Source organism: Geospiza fortis, unplaced genomic scaffold, assembly GCF_000277835.1.
Source record: "Geospiza fortis unplaced genomic scaffold, GeoFor_1.0 scaffold163, whole genome shotgun sequence".
Classification (NCBI taxonomy): domain Eukaryota; kingdom Metazoa; phylum Chordata; class Aves; order Passeriformes; family Thraupidae; genus Geospiza; species Geospiza fortis.
The window spans coordinates 598,651-609,786 of NW_005054401.1; the positions used below are offsets into that span (position 1 = coordinate 598,651).

Here is an 11,136-nt window from a genome sequence, read left to right on the forward strand (position 1 = left end):
GAAAGCACTTCGAATCAGTTCATAGCCCATGGGCTCAGAAAACATTAAGAATGAGGAGCTACATTATAACATTACCCAAGCAAATAGAAAAAGGCAGTTCGGAGTTCATACAGCTGATGAATACACTTGGTCAATTTTCAGGGCTTCTGGATCTTGTCTTTCTGGTAAATATGAGTGGTAAGATGGAAGAACTTGAGGGAAGACAGGGACATGTATATTAGGACAGAGTAGGTGGCTCTACAACCCACAAAATCTTAGTCTGGTAACTGGTATTTGCCCTTGCTCGTAGAAAGAGTCCAAACGCTGTTTTCACGGGAAAAAGGCAGACCTATGAATAACTCGGTTATATTATGCTGTTTCAGTGGGGTGGTGATTACCATTTTCAGCTTTGCAAACTGGGTCTTCTGCAGGCCGCTGGAAAAAAAAAGCATGGAAAGGTCAAGGAAATCAAACAATCATTTCTAGACAGAGACACAAAGTATAACAGTCCAGCATATACACATTAAGTCTTGTTTCTGTTTTCTATTCTTCCTTGTTCTGTTTTTAGACCATTTATTACAAGTGTTAACCAGGGCTAAAATCTTATACCACTGCTAGGATAATTGTCTACAGAATCCCTATTTCTCACCAAGTTTTATCAATAATGAAAAAGGGAAAAAAAAAAAAAAGGCTTTTTACCTTCAAAGAACGGTGCTTCTTCTCAAAAACAAATGTTGGCTGGGCAAGCAGTGATTTCTCTGGAAAAAAGAAGAGATACTTTTCAATAGCAATTCCATAATAGTATTTATAAATCAGAGCTGTGCAATAACAAAGAGAAGTTTATCCTTTTGTTACAAAGGAAAAAACTAAAGAGATGCAGCAATGTACAGTACAGTACATTAGGAAAAGAAAAGCTAAAATCCCCAAATCTGAGTATGAGTTTTGCCTCACTAGATGCCATGGGATTTGGCCTCATATTTTTAATGTTTATCTTTAAGAAAAAAAAAAGCTTTAACCTTCAAAGAAACATCTGCCAATCTTTAAGAACGAGGGTGAACTGCATCTCTGCATAGCAGAAGGATGTGAAATGTACAATATCCTAAAGGAAGGAAAGCAAGAGAATGTGTTACACTTTCAGCTACATTCATACATTTTGCTCTTTAAGCTTTAGGTAGGTGGATGTCTAGGGTCAGTTTTAATGTGTGTGTATGCTAAATAAACATATGGAGCTCTGAAGAGCAAATTTTAGTCTCAGCATACCTCTGCATCTCTTAGGCATAACTAAAAATATCTTGGATCTATACCCTTTTATTCTATGAAATATTTTTCTGCTTACATTTGCCTCACATCAGAGTTTATGTTGATTTAGGGTTCACTACTTCTACATCTCATACAACTTGTTCAGGCTGTTTACTTTGTTAGGCTTGTGACCTTCGCAGCCTGTGCAACTCTAATGGACTAAATTTGGTTGTCAGTGTAAAAGAAAAAGCTGTTTTCACCAGCACCACTGATTAATGACACATTTATTATATGAATTAAGGGCCCAATTAATGGGCAAAAAAGCAGACACAAACAGATCTTTTTTTAAAGACCACCCCATACAGGATTCATCTCATTCTAGCTTGATACATCTGTCATGTGCAGTAAATAGAAACAATCAGCTTCTGGCTATAAGCATATTTTAGCTGTGTACTTTAGATGACAAATGGAAAGCTAAATGCATGTATTTCTCTCCATGGCTGATAAGTACAGAGTTCAGACTAGGGTGACTGCTGAGCTATTTGACTGGCCTCTGGCCAGAGAAATCTCACACTTGGTGCCTTGTTAGCTGACATTTGACAGAATATTTATCACATACACAACATTTTTGTAAAACTCTTTTCCTCTGTTACCTCTTCAACAAAAACATCCAAGTGAAAATATCTGGATAGGTATTTTTATCTAGAACTGCACACCTATCTGTGACCAAACAACTCAAGCTTTGGTATCAATTACTCAAAGGTTTAATAATGCAAACATCAACCTATCATGGAAGAGTTAAGATTACTACACCAAAAATGTATTCAACCATCAAGGAAAAAGTAAACATTGTTAAAATAAATGCTTCATGTATGCAAACAGGGGCAAGGAGCATGAAACTTTCACTCAAACGCAGGGATATACAGACAGAGGAAGAACTACTACAGTTTTGGTGTTGTTAAAGTTAATTTTATTTTTACTTGGGCATTGTGTGTGTGCAAAGGACAGGATTTAACAAATTTAGCATGCTTTGCAATGAAAGCCTATTTCTTCCTTAATAGAAAAAGCAGAAAAAAGTTCACATTGTTCCACTGAAATAAAGATAACTCTCTGTCATTGAAAGTTGAAGAAAAATTCCACAATCTGGTTGCAGCTAGGGGGTCAATGGCATGGCACAACACGAAGCAATTCCACTTCTATTCACTAGAGGGGAGTGGCACACATGAACAATAGTATTTCACTTAAATATGATTTGTTGAAGAGAATAGGCTTTTTTCTGTCCCCTTAAAAACAAACAAAAAACCCAGAACTGGCATTCTTATTGAATGAAGGAAAAATACAAAAAGTAAAGAGTAACTGCAGAAACCTTCATGTTCTTCTCAGTAATCCTCAATCTCAGAAGCTTGCACTATTTTTAAAGGTACATTTTCTACTCCAAAGAATAGAATTAGCAAAGACTGAACTGCTGTGAAGAAGGAATTTACTTTCTCTGACAGAGTTAACTTTTCCTAGACCTAAAAGGCTGTAGGGGATTTGAAGGAATCAAGAAAGCCCACTACATTTGAAACAGTGAGAAGATTCCAATAATATTTTAAAATCCAAAAGTTCCTGAAGAAAAAAAACAAACATAACTGCTTAATTACCAACACATGAAGCTACAGCATAATGGTACTCTTCAAAGATAAATATCTATATTTTAATATCGCAGTAAATATAAAGAATATATCCCACCTACTGCTTTTGAGCCAAAGAGCTGCCTGTAGATTAAGTCAGAGGTTGCTGAGGCTGCCACAGTTATTTATAGTTTGTACACTTCTATAATGCTTCTACTCCAATCAAGAAAACCTTTTTGTAATTCCTGAAGCATACTCCACAAAGCTCATCAGTAAGATCTTCACTCCTCAATCAGGCTGTTGTGTTAGCTATATATGTATCCTAAGCATAAATTTCCATTTACATTTTCAGCTTCTCAGATATTCAGGTACAACATATCTGCAGCTGATCTCCACAGAAAAAGACGCCCAGAACTTCTTGTGGATATAACACAAGGCCATCAAGGAGTTACCACAGTCGTGTTGATGTGGTAATTTTAACACTGGCCAGTCCTTTTGCATTTCTCCCCTTCATTCCCTGCTCTAAGTCTGCCTCTGGCAGGGTGGCTGTGCTGGCTGCAAGAGAGATGCTCCCAGCCACGCAGTGCCAGACTCAGCCACAGGAATAGGCAGCAGCAGCCAAGGCCAGGCACAGGCAAATGCAGACAGGGGAACAGGAATGGGTGGGCTGGAGCCATTCTCCCTCATCAGCACCACCAGGACACAGAAAGACATGGGCTGGCTAGTGCCTGGTTCAGACCGGGCCACTCCAGTCCTCAGCAGCTTGGCACTTGTGAATAAAAGAGGCTGTTGGAAAAGGTACCAGAAAATAATGCCAAATGAGCTGCCTCTGGCTGCAAGGACTGGAATAATCCACCAACCTCAGCCAAGAGTCCAGACACAGAACCTGTCTGTCTGCACATGAATAATCGCCACAGATTGGGCTCCCTCTCCTTTGCTACAGTTCCCCTGAAGCTGCTGAATCAGAAATCTAATGTTTGCTGTATTCAAAGACCAAAACAGGCCCTTGCCTGGAAAATGCATTAGAAACATTTCTTGGTCTGAGATCTCACCTGGATGGTGTCCCACCTCCAGCCTCCTGTCCTGCACAGAAGCACTATCAAATGTGCTCGCACCTGAGCTACCTGACATGGAAGGTGCCCAGGTTGCAGGATGGAGACTGCATTCCATTTGAAAGAGCATTTTGGAAAAAAGTAAATGCTGGCTGATACCTTAGGAGCACTAGCCAGAATAACATACAAGAAATAATGTAAAATTCCTTTTACCAGATTTGCTTGTATCTTAAAAGCCAGCATTGTCCATGAGATGTAAGAGTCTCTCTGTCTTTGCTGTGACATTCCACTCTTCACTTCCATTGCTATTGCCTTTTCTAAAGCTATTGAGACTTCACAAAATACATACATTAAAATTAAGTGGGACCCTGATGATCTTGAAAATTTTAGAGTTGTTGTTATTACTGTTGTTCTAAGCTACCCTAAACACAGATAAATTATCCATAACCTTTGAGGGCTAAGGACACAGTGGAGAGAATATAAGCACTTACCTGTTTCTAATTTTCAGGCAGTCCTATGTCTGAAATAATGCCAAAAGTGGTGACAGTACTGTTTCTCTGTTCCTCTCAAAGAGATGCAAAAAAATGCCCTCAAATCTTTCAGAAGATAAGACAGGAGTTGTGATCTCGGTAGAAGTTTTTTATTTCTGATGTTGAAACAATTAATTTTTATGCTTTCAATTTTTAAAAATTAAATCTGTTGCATCTTCATCATTAACAAACTGGCCAGAAGACTGAAAATTCTTTAATTCATATCCATAGCAAAAACTTACACATTTTTTAAAGTAAAGATTGACCAGTTGCTTGGCAAGGCTGAGCCCAGCAGTGGCAGCACCTCTGGGATAATGAATTTAAGAAGGGCAAAAAAGTACTGCACAAGGACAATTGCTGCTGTGAGAGGAGTGAGAATATGAGAGAGGAACAGCTCTGCACACACCAAGGTCAGTGAAGGAGGAGAGAGAGAATGTGGATAGTAAGGCAGCTGTGCCCCTACAGGCCCAGGGGGGAGCAGAGATCCACCTGCAGCCCCTGGAGGAGCCACAGCAGAGCAGGTGGATGTGCCTGAAGGAGGCTGTGAGCCCATGGGAAGCCCGTGCTGGAGCAGGCTCCTGACAGGAGCTGTGGCCTGTGGGGAGAGCAGCCCTCACTGGGGCAGGCTCCTGGCAGGAGCTGTGGCCTGTGGGGAGAGCAGCCCTCACTGGAGCAGGCTCCTGGCAGGAGCTGTGGCCTGTGGGGAGAGCAGCCCTCACTGGAGCAGGTTCCTGGCAGGAGCTGTGGCCTGTGGGGAGAGCAGCCCTCACTGGAGCAGGTTCCTGGCAGGAGCTGTGGCCTGTGGGGAGAGCAGCCCTCACTGGAGCAGGTTCCTGGCAGGAGCTGTGGCCTGTGGGGAGAGCAGCCCTCACTGGGGCAGGTTCCTGACAGGAGCTGTGGCCTGTGGGGAGAGCAGCCCTCACTGGAGCAGGTTCCTGGCAGGAGCTGTGGCCTGTGGGGAGAGCAGCCCTCACTGGAGCAGGTTCCTGACAGGAGCTGTGGCCTGTGGGGAGAGCAGCCCTCACTGGGGCAGGTTCCTGGCAGGAGCTCTGACCTCACTGTGGACCCACATGGGATGAATTCATGGAAAATGACAGCCTGTGGAAGGGACTCAAGTTGTAGAAGTTCATGGAATACTGTCTCCTGTGGGAATGATCCTGGAGCAGAGGAAAAGTGCAAAGTCCCTCCTGTGAGGAGGAAGAAGTGGCAGAGACAACGTGTGACAGAGCTGACCATAACCCCCATTGCCCATGCACCTGCCCGATGAGAGGAGGCAGAGAAAGGGAGGAGTGAAGTTAAGGCTGTGAAGGATGGGAAGACTTTTTTTTTTTAAGAATTGGGTTTAGTTCTCACTAACATATTCTAATTTTAATTTGACTGGTATTAAACTAAATTGACTTCCCCTCTTTTTCCTGTATTGGTAATTGCTGAGTGTTCTCTCCCTGTCCTTATCTCAACTCATGAGCCTTCCATAATTTTCTCTCCCCAGTCCAGCTGAGGGAAGTGAAAGAGTGGTTTTGGTAAACACCTAACATCGAGCCAGGGTCAACATACCACAACATTAAATAAATAAAACAAACAAAAAGGAAAAAAATGGCACAGACCAAAACCAAACAGAAACCTCCTTCTTAATCAGAAAAAAAAACTTTCCCAAATAGAATATGATACTTGAAAATTGCATAATGTCCAAATAATTTCACTGACTTAAAAAACCTTTAACTGCGTCCAACTTTTGCTTTACAACATCGTAGTAAGCACTGCACAACACACAAAGGCTACATGACAATTTATAATTAGCTTATCATTTTATCCTATCAAATGATAAAGCTATGACATTGAATTATCAAGTTTCTGTGCTCTGATATGCTACAGCATATTTTGGAAGCTTTGTATGTTATCGCTATAATTTGCAAAAACAGAAGCAGAGACCCTGCTGTATTTTGATGTTACAGCTTAGATTGCTGGTTCCCACAGAACTCTAACCAAATGAAGTTAATCTATTGATTAGTGAATCTATTGATTATTATTATTATAACAAATTCTGGCACATAAGATTGCCATTTTGATTGTTTCACATCTAAACTACCTCAATGAAAACATGTAATTTGGTAAGATGTTGAGAAGAAAAGTAGATTTAATGTCACTTCAGTTGCTACATCCCCAGAAGTACTTTTATGTCACCTAAGTAATAAGGGAAAAAAACCACATGGAAAAACTTTCACTCTGTCACTAATGAATATGGGCTATGTGCAGCTATTACTTGAAAAAACACTAAGTCAAAATTTTGTGGCAATATACATGAAAGAAAAGAAGCAACAATGGACTAGCATTTAAGTGGGAGATATGGATTGAGAAATTTACATTGATAAATAAAATTAATAAAATAATTTAATAAAATTAATTATTTTCACTATGCTAGATGATGGTCTGTACATTAGTGACTTCAAGGAGCACCAGAGTTAAACTATGTAAAAATATGACCAATTTTTATTCAAAATGCTGCAAAAGCATAGAAAACTATCAATACTTCAGACAGCAAAACTGCAACAGGCAGAAGAAAAATACATATAGTGAAAAAAGAAACAAGATAAATTAAGAAAATATTTTGCTCTCTAAGCTTGGCCTCATGTCTAAATATTGTTTCTGGCTTTTGATGCAAAAGACATCTGTCAGTATTTCCAGTCATGGACTATTTTCATCTAAAATTAGATGGAAGTTAAAAAAAACCTTTTGGCTTCTTTTAAGGAGAAATCAAGAACAGGATTTGCCAAACCCACAAGAGAACCATAGTTTCTGGTTTTAAAATACTCATGGAAGTTCACAACATCAAACAGAGTCAGTTCACAGCCAAGAGAAAGTGCCACAATGCTGCCAGCCATCATCTTGGGTCCTTCAGTGGCCCCACCACGTAAGCCAGGCTTTCCTCTGCCAAAACTTAAACATTTAAGATAGATGACATGAGGCAAAATGGGGGTGTCCTCGAACTTCATGCAACCAACTTTATAAAATGGATCAACTTAAAAGAACTATGAGAAAGGGCTTATGAAATTTCCCATTGCTGACCCCGAGTCACAGGTGTGTTCCCAGAAGAGCTGGGCAGGTGAGCATTCCTATGGAATTCACACACACAGCTGGCAGCACCTTTGAAAAAACAGGTCACTAAGTAAAGCTCTAAATGTGGACCTGGAAACCTTGGAAACCTACTTTCAGATTCTCATCTATTAGTCTTCATACTTTTGATTCTTCTTATCAAGCATATTTAATCCTTTCTAAGACAACTGTCTTAAAAAATAAGATCAGTTTTAATACCATGACGGGATTTTCCAAGCAAGCTTACATAATTTTTTTTTGCTAGAGACATTATAATACAAGATTGATTGCTTCAATTTCCATCTACATCTATTATATGTACATAAGGGGTTTTATTTAATCTGTAAACACTAAGAGTAAAATAAGAAATAAAAATAAGGTAATAAATCAAATTAAATTCTAATCAGAAGAGTTTCCCATAGACAAAGGGGAATAAGGTTATAAATCAAACAAAATTCTAATCAGGAGTTTCCCATACACAATGGTATCAGAGATGCATGTTGCTATAGAGCAACATGCAGCTTCAGTATCTTGGTCATAGTTCCAGCCCTGTGTGCTAATGAAATTTTTCGTTTTATAATACTCTTCTGAATGTCAGTGAATCAATAAATTTCCAACAATTCCTCATGAACCCTGATTTTCCAAATACGTTCAATAGAAATTGTTCTAAATAGTGAAAAAATATTTTGAGTATGGTTAAAATAAAGTACTTCAAAACTCTTGAGATGAAATCTTTGACAAAGTTTTTTATTATTTGAAAAAAATGGAACTACCCATTGTTGTGAATTTTATTTCTAGAGAATTTAAACATATATCACTGATATTTGGCCACTGGCTGCACTTGCTGCAGGAGCAATTGTACTTCAGTGGCCCATGAAGAGACTGCTGGACACAGCACTGTGCTCTGTTCAAACACCCTGTACTAAATATGAAGGGCGCATTGCTTATCTTGGGTTCACACAGCATCCTGTAAATACAGTTTGGGGAAACCAATAAATAACTTCACACCTCCCTGTTTGGATCAGCAGAGAGTACATCATCGAAGAAGGGAGTTTCTGTTTCATTGCACTCAGAAAGAATACAGTTCATCTAATTGACAATTTGTGAAATAAAACTTCTGAAGGAATTTTTCCTAGGACAGCTTTACTACATTTTTGGGACTCCAGTATTGCACACTCTTTGTTATACAAATAGTTCATAACCCACATAAATAATTTCCCTGTCATCAGTGGCAGCAGTTATGAGAGCAAGGATTCTTCATGAGGGCACAGTCATATTCATCCTCTCCTAAGTCACTCTTCTCAATGCTACAGATTCTAAGCACAGATAGGGATTAGGGTGGAAAGGGTTCTTCTATCAAAAAAATTCCATCTAATGCCCCTAGCTGCCACTGTGGTTTATTACATGCCATGCAAGAGATGAGATTTAAAATTTAAAATACTTCTCTTCAGCCATGGAAATTCAGGTGACAGCCTGTGGAAGTGTTTGTAGATACAGCATATGTCACACCCACTCACCTCTGTAGAGCACACTTCTCATCTTTATCTGGGTATAACATAAACAGGCATTAAAACAGCAATAAAAACTACCCTATCTCAGCAACATTGTAACATAATTTCTGAGAGAAATGTAACCCAGTTGGCTTTATTTCAAACATTAGAGTGAAGAAAGTATTTTTGACAGTCTCATCACTAGAGGGTAATTTTAGCAGTGCTGTAAGCCCAGAAGTAACTGTGTCAGTAGACCAGCAGGACTGTGCCAAAAAGCGTAACCAAAAATTATTTTAGAAACACTGAAACATCCCACTGCTCAGAATTTTTAATCTATTGTAAAAGCCAGTAAAATACCCAATGCAAGGGTAATAAAATTTGTAGGCATAAAAAGTGTTACCCTTTTCAGGGTATTGTACCAAATTTAAATTTCATAAATCCCTACGAGATAACATAGAAGTAACCCTCAGGGGGTTTGTGCAGAAACTGAACTGTACAGGTAATAAGGTCATGATCCACCAACACTCACACATCCATAAATTTCAGTGAGTAGGCTGGACTGTGTGCTCAATATTAAGCAAAAACTGAAAGGCTGGTCAACTGACAAATTAGCCCAACTTCTCCTAAATGTATCAGTCATAACAATAGGCTTAGCCCTTGAAAGTCCTCTTGGTAATTTCAGTTCATTCATCAACCCCTGCAGTAAACAATGGTTGGTGGCATTATCTGTAAAAAGTCCTTAATATTAGCACTTGTTTTTGTTACGCATCCTCATCGGTTTTTAATGATACTGATAAATCACTCTTAATTCTGATAAATCACTCTTAATTAGTGGCTCTCCTCACTACCTAAATAAGGGATTTTGCTGTCCACCTCTGCAGACAGGCATCACTGTGGAACTACAGCAGGACAGTTTTGCTCTCAAGGTGCAGGGCACATCAGGGCATCAATGTCCAGGAAAAAGAGTGTTGCTTCCAGGTATGGCCAGGAATGCAAGTGCTATTCCCACCCATTGTCAGGCCCAGCATTTAGGAGAGCTGCAGAAAACTCGAATAGCGGGGGAGTTAACACTGTCAGAAACATAGAGAGTCCACATACACACATCTGGTAGTGTCCTTTCCTCGAGTAAAATACGAATTGGAGTTTTCCGACAGATTACCAGTAAAAACTATGTAACAAAAAAAACACAGCCAGCCAAGCTCTTGTTTTGCATGACACACTACACTGTTACCAACCAGCAAGCACATTCTTCGTCTTTATCCCATTCCCAAAAAACCCCCGGGGGAACACAAGAGACATGCAAAAGACAATAGCTAACAAACCTACCTGTAAAGCATTCCTCCTTGGGATCTAGCGTGCTGCCGCGGGAGCCTCGGCAGGGCCTGGGCATGGTCTGTTCCTGCAGGTGAGCAGCTCGGTGCAGAGCCCGGGGACCACCGGGCCAGTCTCTTCTCTTGGGGAGGTCGGGCACCTTCGCACCCCGCCGGGCTCTGTCACAGCCAGCGCAGGAGCACCGCGTGCCTGCACATAAAACATTCCCTTTGCAAGCAGGAATTGGCTCGTTTCTCATTATGAGGTCAGCATGAGTACCCTTTTATATACATCTCTCCCTATAGGTAATCAGACATGTTATATACGCCGGAGTCGGCTCTGTAAACCTGCCCGACTCGGGAAGAAAGCCGGGCACGGGAACGGGGGGAGGGAGAGAGGGTGGGTGTGGGCGCTGCGCTGCCCGGCCGCTGAGCTCCCGTGAGTACTGTGCCTGCTGTGGGGTTTGCTTTTTTTTTTGGCGTTTTTGTTTTCAAAAAGAAGATGAAATATCAAGCAGGGTAGGCGAACACCGCGGTTGTTCCCAGGCTGACGTGAACCAAGTGCAGCGTCAGCGCAAAAAGGTGTTGCGGTCCCTCCTTCCAGACGCGCTGTGCTGCGAGGTCTAAAGCCTCGCTCTGCGTCCTGCTGCTCTCTTAAATGGCAACAGCCCCAAATAGTTCAAGTGGGAGCGATTTCAGGCCATAATGTATTGCAGGCCTGGTGTCAAACTGCCTGTAATCATAACAGTTCAAGACAAAAAGGCAGGAACAGAATCATGTGTCTTGACTAATCTGGTGCCTTTGCGCAGCCAATATCAGATGTTCCGCAGAAA

The 11,136-nt window shown here is 40.7% G+C and overlaps 1 protein-coding gene across 3 annotated transcripts in view; it reads right to left on the reverse strand.

The window, feature by feature from the left end:
• Positions 1 to 10,589, reverse strand: part of RANBP3L (RAN binding protein 3 like) — a 31,166-nt gene extending 20,577 nt beyond the window's left edge. For 2 of the 3 annotated variants that reach the window (XM_031061158.1, XM_031061157.1), the window contains exons 1-3: positions 10,320 to 10,589; positions 679 to 737; positions 378 to 414 (exon numbers count right to left, since the gene is read on the reverse strand). In XM_031061158.1, the coding sequence (XP_030917018.1) occupies positions 378 to 414; positions 679 to 737; positions 10,320 to 10,563 (340 nt within the window). In that variant the 5' untranslated portion in view covers positions 10,564 to 10,589. Of the gene's footprint in view, positions 1 to 377; positions 415 to 678; positions 738 to 9,020; positions 9,049 to 10,319 lie in introns of all 3 variants that reach the window. The other variant, XM_031061159.1, reaches the window with a different exon arrangement.
• Positions 10,590 to 11,136: the final 547 nt, after the last annotated feature.